The sequence below is a fragment of the Zalophus californianus genome, chromosome 3 (assembly GCF_009762305.2).
Source record: "Zalophus californianus isolate mZalCal1 chromosome 3, mZalCal1.pri.v2, whole genome shotgun sequence".
NCBI lineage: Eukaryota > Metazoa > Chordata > Mammalia > Carnivora > Otariidae > Zalophus > Zalophus californianus.
The window spans coordinates 102,830,725-102,848,959 of record NC_045597.1 but is presented as its reverse complement, the minus strand read 5'-3'; the positions used below and the strand labels follow the sequence as shown (position 1 = coordinate 102,848,959).

At 42.5% G+C, this 18,235-nt stretch overlaps 1 protein-coding gene across 2 annotated transcripts; it reads left to right on the top strand.

Annotated features, from left to right (window-relative positions):
* The first annotated feature begins 556 nt into the window (after window positions 1-556).
* Window positions 557-4,572, top strand: CXCR4 (C-X-C motif chemokine receptor 4). Of its 2 annotated transcripts, none has more exons than XM_027588080.1 (2): window positions 557-682; window positions 2,983-4,572. In XM_027588080.1, the coding sequence occupies exons 1-2, from the start codon at window positions 668-670 to the stop codon at window positions 4,027-4,029; spliced, it is 1,062 nt and encodes a 353-aa protein (XP_027443881.1). In that variant the 5' UTR covers window positions 557-667; the 3' UTR covers window positions 4,030-4,572. The 2 variants fall into 2 exon arrangements, with proteins under 2 accessions (XP_027443881.1, XP_027443882.1); XM_027588081.1 differs by having other exon boundaries at window positions 591-682; window positions 2,987-4,572.
* Window positions 4,573-18,235: the final 13,663 nt, after the last annotated feature.

The following is an 18,235-nucleotide window of genomic DNA, read 5'->3' as shown; positions in this document are numbered from 1 at the left end:
GTGGGTGCGTGTATAGTTACATACAGTTGTGCTCCAAAGAATCATTTTATTTTCTGAATGGACTGCATCTGCTGAAAGCGCAGGGAATGGAGTCAGACGCTGGACCCCCTTCCAGCATTGCCGCCTACTGGCTGGGTTATTCTGGCACGTCACTACCCTTCTCCGGGCCTCAGTGTCTCCATTTGTAGCATTCCCGGGTCTGGAATTCCATCCACGTGAGCAAGGATGGATGCGCCACATAGGGACGCGTTGGTCGCCCGCGCTTCCCACCTCCCTTCAGGCGCAAGCAGCTTTCCCAAGTTGGGAACGCCTCCGGGAGGCCCTCCACAGCTCAAGACTCACAAGGTGACCTCCAGCTAACAGCAGCCGCTCAGGGGATTCCCAGGTTTACCCCAATTAACCTCACTGGGACTGCAGGAGTGCTCGCCCCCGCCCCTCCCAGAAGCCCTCCTCCCCCACGTCTGGCCCCTTTCCCGCACCCCACCTCCCTTTTCCCTGCCCCGCCCGTGCACCCGCGCGGCGCATGCGCCGCCTGCCAAGCGTGTTTTTATAAAAGTCCAGCTTCACCCAGAAACTTCAGTCTGTTGTCTGCGGCAGCAGGTAGCAAAGTGACCCCGACGACTTGGTTGCTCCGGTAGCCACTGCGGCTGGAGAGCGAGCAGTTACCATGGACGGGTTCCGTGTAAGTCCAGTTTCAACCTGCTTTTTCTTAAACGTACAAACACGTAAACTTAGAGCGCTCTCCGAGCGGGCAGAAGCGACCAGAACAGGGGAGGTGCCGGTACCCCGGAGAAGGAGCGTGGAAAGGAGTTTTCGTGTGCTTGGTTACGCTGGAGGAGGGGGGTAGGATTGGAATCTTTTACTTAGTAAGTAGAGGAGAAAAGACTGGAAGGACCTTTTCGGTGGCTGCATGTGTCTACCCCTTGAGTCCTGCGGTGCGCGCTAGGGTTGCACGCTGTTTGCAAACATAAGAACGTTCCGTGCACAAGTGCAGAGAAGGCGTGCGCCCTGCCCCCGGACAGCGACCAAAGGTCTCTCCCGCAGGGGAGGGGAAGGGTTGCTTTTAAGTTAGATCTGAATTTAGAGGTGGAGGGCGGTGCGCTGCGGCTGAGTTCCCAGAGCCAGACGGCACCCCTGGTTAATTTCAGGCAAAAGCTCCTGCGGACCACTCTTGAGGCTAGGCGCGTGTTCGCTAAACTCTGCACCGCCTGAGGAGCTGTGTCATTAGCGGCCCCCCCCCCCCCCCGCCCACCGCACAGTGAGCAGAGGGCGGGAAAGGCGGGCGGACCCAAGGTGCTGCTTGCCTGAGAGAGGTCTGAGAATTGGCCGCAGCAGGGAGGTGGCCAGGAGCAGCCCGCGCGCCTTGGGATTGAGGGAGAGACCTCGCGGGCATCGGAAGCGCCGCGAGTGGACCCCGGGGTTCGGTAGTTTGGGATAGTACAGAGGGAGGAGTATTAAGCAGTCACTGCGCAGCATGACCGAGAGGTGTGCTCGGCGGGGATCGGGGTGGAGTGAGGACTTGGGAGGGCAAGTGGGTTGGCGGTAGTTGCGGCGCAGACGGGCAGGTGCAAGTGGGGAGACCGTTTGGCTCTCATCGATCCCAATTGCGCTTTTTAACCGTTGGTGGTTTCCTGGAGACTTTTGAAAACCCCTTACCAGGAAGGCTTTTAGTTTCCCCCAGCGGCGCGCAATTCAAAGGCGTTTACGGAGGAGCCGCCCATTCCCTCCCCAGCACCCTGTGAGACTGAACTTGGCGAGCTGCCGGGTGGAACCCTGGGAGCTGCTGCGGCTGGCGGTGGGCGTGGGCGTGGTGGGCAGCCGCGGAGGTCGGGAGTTGGACCACCCGGCCCTTGGTGCGCCCTCCGCCTGGAGGCTTCCAGCTGCAGACCCCATTTACTGGGTCAGTGGCGGGGTGGGAAGCGATCCGGGAGAGTGAGGAAATGAAACTTGGGGCGAGGACTGAGTGCAGACCCCGTGACCTTCCCCTCCCAGTAAAATGCTGCACTCCCTAACGTCCGAAACGCGCCAGAGACACCCATGCCCCTGAGGGGCACCAGCTGCGGGCATGTGTGTGGGGCAGTATCCTCTTCTAACACCCCTGTTCAATAGCCCAAGCGCTAAAGACTCTTCGTTTAAGGCGTATTCTCCTTCCCCATTACATGTTGCTTGAAGTACAGAATGGTGTGTGCTTATTTATTTATTTTTAAAGATTTTATTTATTTATTCATGAGAGACAGAGAGAGAGAGAGGCAGAGGGAGAAGCAGGCTCCCAAGGAGCAGGGAGCCCGATGCGGGACCGATCCTGGGACTCTGGGATCATGACCTGAGCTGAAGGCAGACCATCTGAGCCACCCAGGCGCCCAGAATGGTTTGTGTTTAGACAAGCGAGGGGAAGACAATGTTTTGCGCCTTAGGAGAAAGTTTTGCCCCCCCCCCCCCCCCGCCCAGCTCCTTCCTCCCCTTTTCCCTGTCCTGGTGAATCTTCATATAGAAAATTAATCCCAGCTCCTCAGAACACAAGCTTCTATTCCCACTCCTCACCTGCACCCCCACCGCCCCCACCCACCCCCCATCCACGCAGCCTAGGAGTGGCCTCTTTGTGTTTTGTTTTGGTATTTTCCCTCCCAAGGTTTTTTTCTTCCCCAGTGGGCGGGGTGGAACAGTTAGCAAAGATGTGACTTTGAAACCCTCAGAATCTTAGCGCCCTTTTGTTCTAAACAAAGAATTTTGTAATTGGTTCTACTAAAGAAGGATATAATGAACTGACTCTGGGGGAGGATAGGGAGGAGGGTAGTAGGAGTCTATAATAATTCTCTTGTGCTCTTCCCTCACTATTTCATTGGGAGCAGAATGTCCTGAAGAAGGCTGGGATGAGTTAGTTTTATAAATTACTATTTAAAAATTGCAGAAACATTTTTTTGAACTTGGGAGAATGCCAGCTGAACGTGAAAGTTAATGTCCATTCCCTTGCCTCTTTTGCAGATAGACCCTTCAGATAACTACACAGAAGATGACTTGGGCTCAGGCGACTATGACTCCATGAAGGAACCCTGCTTCCGGGAGGAAAATGCCCATTTCAACCGAATCTTTCTGCCCACGGTCTACTCCATCATCTTCTTGACTGGCATAGTGGGCAATGGATTGGTCATCCTGGTGATGGGTTACCAGAAGAAACTGAGAAGCATGACAGACAAGTACAGACTGCACCTGTCTGTGGCAGACCTCCTTTTTGTCCTCACGCTTCCCTTCTGGGCAGTTGATGCTGTGGCGAATTGGTACTTCGGAAAGTTCCTGTGCAAGGCAGTCCATGTCATCTATACAGTCAACCTCTATAGCAGTGTTCTCATCCTGGCCTTCATCAGTCTGGACCGGTACTTGGCTATTGTCCATGCCACCAACAGTCAGAGGCCAAGGAAGCTGTTGGCTGAAAAGGTGGTCTACGTTGGCGTCTGGATACCTGCTCTCCTGTTGACCATTCCTGATTTCATCTTTGCCAATGTCAGGGAGGCCGATGGGAGGTATATCTGTGACCGCTTCTATCCCAACGACTCGTGGTTGGTGGTGTTCCAGTTCCAGCACATCATGGTTGGCCTTATCCTGCCAGGCATCGTCATCCTGTCCTGCTACTGCATTATCATCTCCAAGCTGTCACACTCTAAGGGCTACCAGAAGCGCAAGGCCCTCAAGACCACAGTTATCCTCATTCTGGCTTTCTTTGCCTGCTGGCTGCCCTACTACATTGGGATCAGCATTGATTCCTTCATCCTCCTGGAAATCATCAAGCAAGGATGTGAGTTTGAGAGCACTGTGCACAAGTGGATTTCCATCACTGAGGCCCTAGCCTTTTTCCACTGCTGCCTGAACCCCATCCTCTATGCCTTCCTTGGAGCCAAATTTAAAACCTCTGCTCAGCATGCACTCACCTCTGTGAGCAGAGGGTCCAGCCTCAAGATCCTTTCCAAAGGGAAGCGGGGAGGACATTCTTCTGTTTCAACCGAGTCCGAGTCTTCAAGTTTTCACTCCAGCTAACACTGAGCAAAAAGACTTGTATACATTAAAGAACTTTTTTTTTTATGTTACACATTTTTTCAGATATAAAAGACTGACCGAAACTGTACAGTTTTTTATTGGATTTTTTTCTTGTGTTTCTTTAGTTTTTGTGAGGTTTAACTGACTTATTTATATAAATGTGGTTTTTTTTTTGTTTTTCATGTGGATGAATGTCTGTAGGCAGGACCTGTGGCCAAGTTCTTAGTTGCTGTATGTCTGGTTGTAGGACTGTAGAAAAGGGAACTGAACATTCCAGAGTGTGTAGTGAATCACTTAAGCTAGAAATGATCCTCAGCTGTTTGTACATAAATAATCTCTCCATTCCAGTGGAACATTTTATTTTTCCTGTTCTTAAATTGTTTGGTTACACTATGTGATTTTGCTGTAGAAGGTGGCACTTATAACCAAAGCCTGGTGTGGTATAGAAATGCTGGTTTTTCAGTTTTCAGAAGTGGACTGATTTCAGCACCTACAATGTACAGTCTTGTATTAAGTTGTTAATAAAAGTTCATGATAAACTTAGTCAGCGTTATGTTCTGAGTTCTGTTGACATTCCTTTGGCTAACAGGAGTCAAAAATAATAATATATTTATGGCATGTCAGGTCCTGTCCTGGTTGTTGTAATATTTTGCTTAGCCCTTATCATAATTCTATGACAGGAACTCTGGCTCAATTATTAATAGTAGAACTACAGTTTGTAGAGCAGGAAACTGAGGCACAGAAATCCCAAGTGACCTGGTTAAAGGCATGGTAAGCAGCACAGCCAGTATCCCAAACCAGGGAATCTGTCTTCAGAATCTTAAGTCTCAACCACTTTCAACTCCTAGACTTTAGAAACGTCCAGCCAGTTTCCTATTCCTATGAAAAAGAATCTTTCTGAAGGATAAGTGTGTGTAAATGAGAAAAGGTCTGCAACCCACCATGTTTTCGATTTTACTACGACTGACCCCTTGTATAATCCAGGTCTGTGCTGTGCCAAACCTAGTATGCTTTTCTCCTCTGATTCTCTCAATCTAGATACCATCATTCCCTTTCCAAAAACAAAGGAACTGAGATTCATAGACTTTCTGTAACTGGCACTTTCAAGGGGACAAACCAGGAGTTGATTCCACCCATCGTTTCACCCCATGCTATTCACCATACCACTGTTGTTCCCCAGAACACCTGGTCATAAGTCAACTGATCTGTTACTGAAGATAAAGCCAAAAGTGAATGTTTTCTTCATAAAATTAACCAGGCCAAAAATACCCCTCTTGCAATATCTTCTATGCAAATCTCAACACTTAATCTATTGTAACACCTAGCACCTCAAGGGTTTAACCAAGCAGATAAAAGTTAAATCGGTGCTTTCAGAGCTCAGAAGAAAGGTCCATTGAACCAAGCTCCTCACTGGCCACATTTTGCACAAGATTTTGGAGTCGTATGTAGTAATACCCGTAGCTATTTACACTAGCGTTGTGCAAGCCCCAGGCTCTTAAGTAAATTTCAGCTCAGGTCTCCACTTAAAGATAACTTCTAAATGATAAAGCAGCCATACCTATCTCCCTATCTCATTTTGGAACACAAACAGGGCACTCCAGACGTGCACTCAAAAGATAATAACCAGGATATAATCAAGGCAATATTTGGTCTACTTTTCATAATTGTTTCTGGCACAGAAAATCTATTTTGGAGGAAAAATTGCAATGTATTATCTTTCTGAGGCAAATCACATTTGTTGAAGGCAAATTATAGATCCTGTGAAGGGAAATAACTTAATTACTTAAAATAGAATCCAATTTGGCTGTACATTTCTGCTGCAGTCTATGGATCTGGAATAATTCAGAGTGGTATTCCTATTCCACTTGAGAACACAATTAGATTTTATATAGGAAATTATCTTGAGGTTTCTTGGTTTTTCCCTGGGAAGCCTAATTGGATCACCCTTCATTTAAGCATAGTTTTACATGTACTCTTTGGAAGGCTTAGTCTTAAAACCATGACCATTGTAAAAGACTTCACTTGAACTTTCTCTATAAATATTTATTCTTGAGACAATAGAAGAAATTCTTGGAAGGAATTCGTTTTCTTTCTCCTCTTGGCTTGAAACCTAGTCACCCCAGATTCCTCTCCTTTACCCTGGAGTCACAACAAAAGGAACTGAGCTGAAACAAAATTCCCAGTGTCACCAGTCTTAATGGATATTTCATTCTCCCGTGGAACAAAGGTGGGATAACTCTTTTAAAGAGAAAAAAAGGTTTGGCTCTCTCCTTGCCCCGAAAGCTCCACCCCCCATCATTCTCTGTCCCTACCCTGCCATGTTCCAAGTGGCTCCAAAGCATTCCCTGTGTCGTGGTTTGTCCGACAATGCTGGGAAACCCAGTCTGCTAGCCAGCCCTTGCATGAAGTAGCTGATTGTTCTCTCTCCTCATCCCTTATGAATGGGGCCCTTGAAAGTCAGTAATGTAGATCCAGAGTTGTATAATGGAAGATAAAATATTTAAATTGTATGCATGCTGCCACTAATGGCATAAATATGACATCTGAGTTATTAATAACATTAAGCCTGTAACTGGGGAGGAAAGATGTTTTTATCTTGCAAAGCCTTTGTTTTCCTAAAATGCCACTGGGCAATTCACCTCCCCCTACTGTGGGCTTCTCAGCCTCCTTTTGTGCTTATGCCTATGTTAAAATAATAACTCTGGGGTACCCTTTTAAGAGGATAACCTACAGGTTTTATTTTTAACAATCTAACAAGCTTGACTTTCTCCAAGCTTATTGTCAGATAGTAAAGTCTCCACAAACAGAATTGAGTTGTCATTACGTCCATGTAATACTGAGGAGGGGCAAGGACCACTGGAGACAAAATTCATATTACCTTAGAAAATAATCTAGGCATCCCCCCAACACTTAAAAATGTGACATTGCAGCCTGGCATCATAGGGATGTACCGAGCCCACTTTGAGGAGGACTCTACTTGGCTGTCAATGTGGCTTAGCCAGTCGGTGCTGGAGATTCAAAAGTTAGCCAGAGGAATGACCTTTCCATGAGCACAGCCTAAGAGAACATTGTTGAAATGAATCCTTTCAAAGCAGTAGCTCTCAACTGGGCAGGGCAGGTTGGGGGACAGGGGTTGCCCCCCAAGAAATATTTGATAAACTCTGGAAACATTTTGGGTTATTATACTGGGATGGGTGGGTAAAGTGCTACTGGCATCTAGTGGGTAGGGGGCAGGGATGCTGCTCAACATTCTACAATTATCCAGCCCAAAGTGTCCATAGTGCTCAAGATTGAGAATGCTTTTTCAAGATGAGGGTCACAGGATGATAATGATCATGAAAATAAGGGTATATCCAAACAGTATAATTCCATGAAATTATCAACGGACAGAGTTCCAAAGTCTCCCTTTAGCACCTCTACCTCGTCTCACTTCAATGTATTCTCATGCCCCCTTACTCAACACACACCATTTTCTTTCACCTTTACTTCAACGTCACTTTGTCATAACGAACATGTCTTTCTGTTTGTCTTCTCTCATGCTATGCTAGGAAGACATTGCACAAAGGGAAACAAATCGTAAAGGGTGACTGCTGCAGATTTTCTAGCTCCCACCCAATATCTGTCTCCCCAAAGACCACAATGTTTACTCAGTTAATCCTCACCCCAGCCTGTGACTCAATTTGGAACATGTCCCACTTTGCTCCTTTTATTTAAAAAATAAACAAGGAGTGATGAGGTACCAGGCCATTGTTCCATTGTCTGCAAGTGACTTGGATTAATTTAAAGCAATCCTATTAAGTCCAACAATTAAAATCTAAAACCTTCTGAAAATCCTTCTTTCAACTGAAAACGCAAAGTATTTGCAGGCTGAGTTGAGGGATCTACAATATTAAGAATCCACAGAAGGGGGAAAGATTTTTCAAAATCAAACAAATAAAGGTGCTCAACCAAACCATACCAGGTGCTGGGTGTTTATCTGGTAGAGCCAGTCCACGATTAAGTTGATTTACATATTACAGTTCAATTAACTAGAACCCAACTCATCAACACTCTTAATTAAAGGGAATTACTTCCTCATATTTGACTCCGTCAGAAGGAAAGTAATATTTATTGAGAACTAACTGAACTCCGGGCACACTCATCCATATGCTCCTCAGAAGAGCCCTACCAGTTTGGTATCACTCCCCCCATTTTCAGGCAAGAACACAGAGAAGTTAAATTACAATAACGGGGTTGTGTTCTTTCCCCTATGTATACTATAAATGGCACTGAAGCCGAACCACCACGTTCTGGGGCATGTCCTCAAGTTCTCAATATCTTCAGTCCAAATGCCTCTATCTTTTCTAGGTTAACTTCTGTGTGATCACAAAAACAATTACCATTTACCTTGAGGACTTCCTATGTACCAGGGTACTTAGATTATTTCATCTTCACGACCACCTTATGTAGGAGGTATTATTATCCGTTTTACAGATGGAGAAACTGAGGCAAAATTTATCCAACATCATATGAGTGGTAAAGCCTAGATATGAACATAGGCAGGCTGACGCCAGTGTGTGTCTTCTTAAGCACTACAGCAACTTCATCATCTTCTACCCTGTGAGCCAGGGTAAAAACCATGAGGTCAAAAAGATCCTCCATGCTCTTCAGTCCTCTTTAGAGCTCAATAATAGACACTTGTGTGATTATGCTTTATAAAGCAGCAAAGCAGACACTGATTTTTTTTTGAAGATTTTATTTATTTATTTGAGAGAGAGAGAGCATGAGCAGGAGGAGAGAGAACGGGAGAGGAAGGGGCAGAGGGAGAAGCAGAAGCAGACTCCATGCTGAGCAGGGAGCCCGATGCCGGGCTCAATCCCAGGACCCTGAGACCATGACCTGAGCCAAAGTCAGACGCTTAAGCAACTCTGCCACCCAGGCACCCCACTGATATTTTAGAAAGATTTTCACTATTAGGGCTCCTGGGTGGCTCAGTTGGTCAAGCGTCTACCTTCGGCTCAGGTCATGATCCCGGGGTCCTGGGATGGAGCCCCGCATCAGGTTCCCTGCTCAGCAGAGAGCCTGCTTCTCTCTCTCCCTCTACCTGCCGCTCTGCCTACTTGTGCTCTCTATCTCTGTCAAATAAATAAATAAAATCTTTTTTTTTTTAAAGAGAAAGGTTTTCACTATTAGTCATTGAAATAAAATGGGATTAAGTGCCTGGTACATAGTAAGTGGTCAATAAACATTTGTTGAATGAGCGAATAAATGAACACCCATGAATTTCTATTCCTAAGAGCACATCACACTCTAAGCATTCTGATTAATGTTGGCATGTGACGACCTCCTTCCTTCATTCTTTCAGGCATTCTTTAATTGAACCATTTATTGAACAACACACTGGGCCAGGCAGGTATGCAAGTTGCTCACAGTATAGAGAAAGACGTAATATTTTGATGTTCTAGATAAGCTGGAAATTAGCCAAAGGATTCCCAGACTTTCCAAACTGCCTTACATTTTAAGATATCAAAATTTCCACTCGCCCACCTAATTTTCCTATTATATAATACCTCCTCACTCCCAGTCTTATTTCCACGGATTCCCCATTTAGGGAAGAGCAGATCCCTGCCCACCTCACAAGCTGGGTGAGAAGCTCCCAATCCTGGTCTGTTCACATCATGAGGCTAAGAGCAGAAATTCTGCCAAACCATAGGATATGGGAAAGAGCCCTAAAGGCAGTTCTTGGCCTTCTGTCCACAGGAGACAACTTGTTAGGCCCCTGGGAATGAAGAAGGAAATCAAGACTATCATTTTAGGCCACATCCTACTTCCTCTGGCAAGCCTGCTCAGTCTCTATCAGTCCAAAGTGAGCTTTTCCATCCCAAATTCTTAGCTCATGAAGTCTGCAGTATGTAAGCTAGCACAAATAAAAGGCTTTTGAAAAGTTAAAAGCAGCTTTTGTGTGTCATTACAGTTATTCTTTTTCCATTTTGAAAATAAATTTTGCTCCTTAACTCGTTTAATGTCTTAAGTGTAGAGAACTTTGAAGTCTAACATTGTTAATTCATAGATTTGATCTGATTTGATGAAGAAATAATCAGATTCCATAAGGTTGTGCCAGTGTTGGCTAAAATTATATAAGGTTAGCTCAGTTGGTTAGAACCTGAGGTTTCTAAAGCCAGGATCAAGGGTGAGTCCCACCGGGACCATCTTTAAAGTAATGATACCCATAGATGCAAAGACAATGTCTATCTTGTTTATAGCTCTATCCCCCATCTCTAGAACAGGAGTGGAAAGCTTTTTCTGTAAAGGGCCAGAGAGTAAATATTTTAGCCTCAACAGGCCATAGTTTCTCTTAACTACTCAACTCTGCCATTGTGGCAGGAAAGCATTCAGAGACAACAATATATAAATGAATGAGCATAGCTGTGTTCCAATAAAACTTTAATTGTGGACACTGAAATTTGAATTTCATATGCTTTTTAAGTATCATAAAATATTATTCTTTTGATTTTTTTTAAACAATTTTATAAAAATGTAAAAGCCATTCTTTGCTCCCAGGCTATGAAAAACAGGTGGCAGGTCAAATCTGACCTGCAGACTATAGTTTGCTGACCCTAGGCCTAAAGAATGCTTAAAATATAGTAGAAATTCAGTTAATGTGAATGAATAAGTGAAACTCTAAATATAGGAAAGTTCACCCTTGAGGAACCAAGAATAAACCCAGTGAACCAGTGACCTTCAACTATTTGCAAAAATATCACACCTACCACTTATAAAGCACTTTACCATTCACAAAATGCTTTCACAGGTGGGACCTCAACATGGGTCTGTATGCTGGTTTGTGACATACTGGTTGGCAAGATCCTGCTGCCTTACTAGGTCTATTATTTAGGAGAGAAAGGTCTGGGATAACAGAGTTGCCTCTCTTATCCACTTTTGTGCTCTACCTCTCTCATCTCCCAGAGTGTGGGTGAAGGTGGAATCTCCTTTTATAACTCCCTGTAGTGAGAACAATGACAGCTCACCAATAAAAGTTGTTGAGGTGCTGACTAACCTTTCTCGGGGGTGAGCAGCACAAGTTCTATTCCTCCAAAATGATAATCACCAGTCACAACTTTTGGCAATGGCTCCCCAGTTAGTAAATAGGACAAAAGAAAAAGCCATAATCCACTGCAATGAATAGTGTTTCCCAGCCACAAAAGCCCAAGAAAAATCAGTGGTGCAGCAAGTAGTTTTGGATCTCACCCCAGCTTTTGGGGGACTCAGGATAGTCTGCTCTTCCCTTTTAGCCTCAGGGGAATGTCAGGATTAATCTCCAAGTGGCTGCCACTCTTAGGGTTCTTACTAAAAATGTCCCCAAGTGAACTTCCTCACTTTCTAGAACATTCTTTCCAAGGTGAGAAGCCCAACTGCTGTCTCAGATGACAAGACTCCAAAAAGCTGAAGCAACTTTAAAGTACTTTCTGTTTTAAAGAGTGTTTTCTATTATATCTGCATGATAGTATAAAAATGACTGTTCGGTCACCATATCCAGAGTGAAGGAAGACAAGCTATACTGGCTAAAGTGGCCTTGGAAAAAAATTCCTGGCTGAGCCAAAACACGATCAGTATGGAGTGGAAAAAAAAAAAAAGAGAGAGAGAGAGAGAGAGAGAGAGAGATGTGGGAGAAATAATAAATAAAATGAGAAAGGACACAAAGTGCCAACTGATAAAAGAGGAAATAAAAGTGATAAACAAAAATATGAGGAAATGTTCAACCTCACTGGCAACCAAATAAATAAAAATCAAAACAACAACACACTACTTCTCACTTATCAAACTAGCAAACATTTTCAAAGTAGCAGTGTCCCAAGGGTAAGGACCCAGTGAGCCAGGCATCACTGAGTGCTGCAGGGCAGGGGCAAATGGACCAGACCCTTCCGAAGTCACTGGTACATGCCCTGGGAGTTGTGATATTCATTCCGTTTGACATAGAGAGACCGTCTCTGGACATTTAATTTCAGGAAACATTCCTAAATATTAAAAATGTTTTGTGCACAAAGTTGACTTTTGCATTTATAATTTAAAAAAAGGCAGGAAGTCAAATAAATACTTGGCAGCAAAATGAGGATTAAGGAAGCTACGGTGAATCCACTCCCTGGAATATAATCCAGCTTCCTAACTAATGTTTACACAGGCTACTGTAAAATGTTTATGATGTGTGAGATGAAAGAAGCAGGTTACAAAATTGTGTGTGCTATCTGATTATAAATGTTTTTAAAAGTCTATGCATATGAGCACTAGGTGTTATATAAGACTGATGAATCACTGACCTCTACCTCTGAAACTAGTAATACACTAAACATTAATTAATTGAATTTAAATAAATTTCTTTTAAGTGAAAAAATAAACATACTTAATGTTTTTTTTAAAAAGTCTATGCATATGAAAAAAAGATAAATTAAAGTAAAATGTTATTAGCAGTAATTAAGCCATAGGCTTTTTGGTTGATTTTTAAATCTTGGTTTCTCTGTACCCAAAATTTATTATAATGAATAATGAAACGATAATCAGCTTGTTTTAAAAGGCACAGGGCAAGAAAGAAGGAAGTGTACAAGCTCCTTCCTAGGCTATAAACACTCCAATACAGGAACCCAGTCTTTTCCTTTTTTTTTTTTTTTAATTAGCTCAGGGCCCAAGTAGGTGCTAAATATGTACGCAAATCAAAATCTAAGCCTGTAATAAATGCCTCAAGGTTACAAAATCAAAATGCTAAAGACAAGCAATCGAAAATAGACAATAGGCTTTAAGGTATAGCCAATCAAGTAACTTCCTTTCTTTGCTTCTGGATCATTTTTTGTGTAAGTGTGTCTGGGCTCCTATCAAGGAGTGCTCTAAACCACTTCTGTTATGATGTTACCCTATTCCAATCCATTTTTGCTCAAAGAAAATCTTACACTTTTTAATGTGCCTCAGTTTATCTTTTAACGTTTTTTTTTTTTAAATCAGACATGTACATTACCCTCAAGGTATTTAGAATCTAGTAGTAGAATTTACTAATAGCATAAGTCTTAACATTATATTCCTGATAGAGCCTTTGATATAATCCAATGTTTCTGAACTGACGGTCATGGTGTCAAGGAAGGGTCTAGAGAATTTCACAAGTAGAGGACAATGGTAGCCACAGGGTCAGACTGTGCTTACGGTGAGCAAAGCAATTTCAAATCAATACATAGTTATGGCACCATCTTTACAAGGCTGGCCTGTTAAGGCTCTCACAGAGGTGATATGCATCTGGGGTCTCTCAAAAGACTTCTCTCGGAGAGGTCAAGTCTTTCAAAATCCACAGGAAAGTAAACATACTAGAAAATCCTAAAGGAAATCTCTAAAAGCGTTAGGCATTCATACATGACGGCAATACCGTGGGGCCTGAAATGGGAACAATGTGTAAGTGGTCAACCCTAAATACTCCATTTTTGTATTGTATTAGAAAGGAAATGTCATGTTAGGGAAGAACTTCCTTCATTCTAATAAGTCCCCAAAATATAGCAGCACACAACAATGGTGGTTTACAGCATGTAACAAAATGCAAGTTTCGGAGGTGGGAAATGCCAGCAGAGAAAAACCAATGTTCACCTTTGTGGAGGGCATACCACAAGCCCGTTACTTTTATTACTTGAGATAGGCTCAGGAATCAGGTAGACAGCAGGGACTAGCAAGGAAAAAATTAACATTTTTTCCTATGGTTAAAATGAAATTAATGTTTTAATAAGTAATAATTTTTCATAATTTGTATTTTTCTGGGAAACAAATTGTCCTACATGTATATAATGTATATAAATTCTCTTCAGGGATGCCTGGGTGGCTCAGTTGGTTAAGCATCTGCCTTCAGCTCAGGTCATGATCCGGGAGTCCTGGGATCAAGCCCCAAGTCAGGCTCCCTGCTCAGCAGGGAGTCTGCTTCTCCCTCTGCCTCTGCCCCTACCCTACCTCGTGTTCTCTCTCACTCTCTCTTTCTTTCTTTCAAATAAATAAGTAAAAGCTTTAAAAACAAAAATTCTCTTCAAAAAATATATTTTAATGAGAAAGATACTATCTGGTTAGATTTAGATTTTAAATTCACATGGTAAAGAAATTTCCACTGGTAGTTTCAAGCATATGGTCATTTATGAGTTGTAACTTGTTTCTTTTTTATGATGTGTGATGTACTTGGTCAAGCATTACAAGTCCACCCAGGAATTACCAAAGAGTTTTAGCCTTTATACCTCACTGTATGCTTTTTAGATACACTTATATAATTCTTTGGCTATAAATCAGTCATTTGCCTTGTTTCATATAATTTTTATTTTTCGTATTATTTTATTGTATTTTATTTCTATTTCCATTTGCATCCAACACAAAGTAAAACACCTTAAACCAAAGAATTGCTTACTGGCATGTTTTTTATGGGCCTCTATTATGGGCTCTAAGTTGTACTACCCAAAATTCATATGTTGAAGCCTTAAGTCCCAGTACCTCAGAATGTGACTGTATTTGGAGATAGGTTCTTTAAAGAGGTGAAATCAGGTCTCTGTGGGCCTTAATGCATGACTGGTGTCTTTATGAAGAAATTAAGACACAGACATTCACAGAGGGTCATGTACAAGCTAACATGAAAGACCGCAGAAGAAACTAATCCTGCTGACACCTTGATTTCTAGCCTCCAGAACTGTAAGAAAATTGATTTGTTGTTTTAGCCACCCAGTCTGTGGCTCTTTGTTATGGCAGCCCTACCAAACTAATATAGCCTCTATAGAAAATGCTATTATAGTATGTCTTGTTCTTGTCTCTTCTATTTAATAGAAACAGAAAAAATGATTTTTAAGATATGCATTCAATCATTCAACAAATATTCATCAAGCATATGCTATGTGTCAAGTGTTGGGTTGTGACAGTAACAAAATCTCAGGTCTCATGGAGCTTACAGACTCATAACAAGAAATTATTATTCTTCTGGAATCATTCTTCATTTCAGAAATAGGCCTTATATAGTGAACAACTAAAAATCATCAGAGAGAATGAGCTAGGAAAGGAAAATTGAAAAATCTAAACAAATAAAACCCTAACATTTTAATCTTATATCATTATATTACTGGAAGCCCTCTATGTTGGTTGGATGTTCCAAGAAGCAGATGCTGAGAGAGGGTTAGGAAGGCAACAGGTCTATTGGAGGGGATATCCCAGGAAAGATCAAAGGGAAAGGAAGGGAATTGGGCACAAAAAGCCGTCAGACTGCAAGCTTAGGGAGGAAGCAGGATTGGACAGAGAGCCTCAGACCACAGCGCAGACCCAGCAAAGTCTTGGCCAACCCAGCTGGTAGCTCCAGGGGAAAGTGCACCTAGTACGGAATCCCCACATTGGGCAGAAACGACCAGGTCCTGGCATTCTGACCATGCTCTATCATTTGCTGGGGGCTATTTGGGAAGAGCCAGCGCGTGGTAGCCTCAGCTAGAGAGCTTGGGTGTGGCCTGAAGGCACTCAGAGCTGGAAACTGTCAGCTAACTGGGCTCAAGGCAAGTTCTTTCTTGAAGGAAGTTCTGAGCAGCCCCTCCATGGGTATTGCAGCCCTCAAAAGGTAAAACAGTAACCTGATTTTGTAGCAAGGCTTTTTAAAGTCAATTGAATTTAAATTAAAAAAAGAAAAGAAAAAGAAAGATATAAATGAGTGCTTTGCTTCTGCCATAAAAAAGTGCTGAGTACTATACTTATATCAGAGAAGAGCCAATGATGTTTATATTGATGATGCTCATTATTAAGAACCATTTAACCATTTACTTATATTAAATATCTTCTTTTTATGAAATCAGGAAATTGTTTAATACATTTAAGAAAGATAAAAAATAAAGTCAAGCAATTTCTTTACTTTCTTTTCTTTCAAGATTTGATATAAATTCTAGTTAGTTAACATATAGTGTAATATTAATTTCAGAGGTAGAATTTAGTGATTCATTGCTTGCACATAACACCCAGTGCTCATTACAACAAATACCATCCTTAATGCCCTTCACCCAGTTACCCCATCCCCCACCCACCTCTCCTCCAGCAACCCTCAGTTTGTACCCTATTGTTAAGAGTCTCTTATGGTTTGCCTCCCTCTCTGTTTTTATCTTATTTTACTTTTTCTTTCCTTCCCATTATGTTCATCTGTTTTGTTTCTTAAATTCCATATATGAATGAAATCATATGGTATTTGTCCTTCTCTGACTGACTCATTTCACTTAGCATAATACACTCTAGCTCCATCCACGTTGTTGCAAATGGTAAGATTTCAGTCTTTTTGATGGCTGAGTAATATTCCATTTTATATGGAACATTATATATATTCGTATTCATATCACATATTCTTTATCCATTCATCAATGTACATTTGGGCTCTTTCCATAATTTGGCTGTTGTTAATAATGCTGCTATAAACATTGGGATGCATGTGCCCCTTCGAATCACTATGTTTGTATCCTTTGGATAAATACCTAGTACTGCAATTGCTGGGTCATAGGGTAGTTCTGTTTTTAACTGTTTGAGGAACCTCCATATTGTTTTCCAGAGTGGCTGCACCAGTTTGCATTCCCACCAACAGTGTAAGAGGGTTTCCCTTTCTCCACATCCTCACCAACATCTGCTATTTTTTGCTCTTAAAACATAAGAATGTCTCTCAGCAAAAAAAGAAGAAGGAGAAGGAGAAGAAGGAGGAAGAGGAGGAGGAGAATGTCTCTCAGCAAGTGCTTTAATAGCCCAAATCAAGGTCTTCAAGGAAATGCATTTTTAATACCCAATATAACTTGCCAAATACTTACATAGTGGGAAGATTTAAATTTTAAATTTTTGTTAAAGTGTGATATAACCTATATGCAAAAGCAGCAATTGCTCCTCCCCAAAAAAGTTGTGCTTTGAATTCAACATTAGGTGGAATCTGAAGGAGTCAAATATTTGAATTATGGCTTTTATTCATTCATTCATTCATTCCATTACTACATGCCAGGTGCTGTGCTAGGTGCTGAGCACAGCAAGACATACATAGCCCCTGCTCATATGGACCTAGAATAGGAGAGCTAAACATTAAACAAATATCCAAGGCAAAAAAAATGCATATTTATGAACTGAGCTTAGTGCTCTGAAAGAAACAAAAGAATGTGACTTAAACTGACTTAGACCTAGGTCAGGGAAAAAGTCCCTAAGACACGTTTACTGTGCTGGCTGGCATCTTAAGGATGACTGTGTATTTGGAGAGGGTAAAAGGTAGAGGAAATGATAGCATGAAGGACACATGCAAAGGCCCTGGGGCAGGAAGAAGTTAGCAAAACTAAGTGTAGCTACATCTCCAAGGTCAGGGGGAGAAGTAGTGCCAGATGAGGCTAGGAAGTCAAGGCAGGGGTCAGACCTATCTGAAAGAGCACATATCGTAAGGCACTTCAGGGACATTGATCTTTGAGCAATGAAAAGTATTTTAAAGCAGGGATAGATAATACAATCAGGTTTGTGTTTTGCAAGGATAACTGCAGTGTGGAGAAGAAATTAAAATGAGCCTGAGTCGATTTGGGAAGATCACTTAGCCAGAGAATACATATGTGGTCCAGGTGAGAGATGATAGCCCCAGTCACAGATCACATGATTCTTTAACTTCTACAAAGTGCATTCCAAAATGGGCACCGTGGGAAGGACACCATGAACTAGGAGACACTACCTTGTCCATCATTGGAATGAAAAGGTCATGGGGGCTACAAAATAGACACAGGTTTACTTGCCAAAGTTTTCATTTTCCACTGTCACTTCAAACCCAGTATGTCCAAAACAAGCAAAACAAAAGGTCCTCTATGAACTTAATCTCTGTCCAAACCACCTTTCTCCATCTGCCATACCACACTGTCTCCTCATTATTTACTTATGAAACCCAGTTGCCACCTGTGGTACTTCCTTCTCCCTGTGTCCAGTCTATTGCTTAGTGACCTGGGCAGGACAGAATTATACTCACATCTCCTGGCTCCTTCTACTTTGTCCTGTGTCCCTGCTCCAAGGACAGGGCCACCCTCAGGTCCCTGTCCAGAAGAACTATAGCTTATAGGAACAAAGACAATTGAACTTTGTTTTCTCATTGTATTTCACAAATGCGACCATTAGGTTTAAAACTTCTTCTCTTTCATGCTAATTTCCTGTACTGCTCTGGTTGGCTTCATCCCACATTCTTAAATCCAACAGTTCACTCTATGCA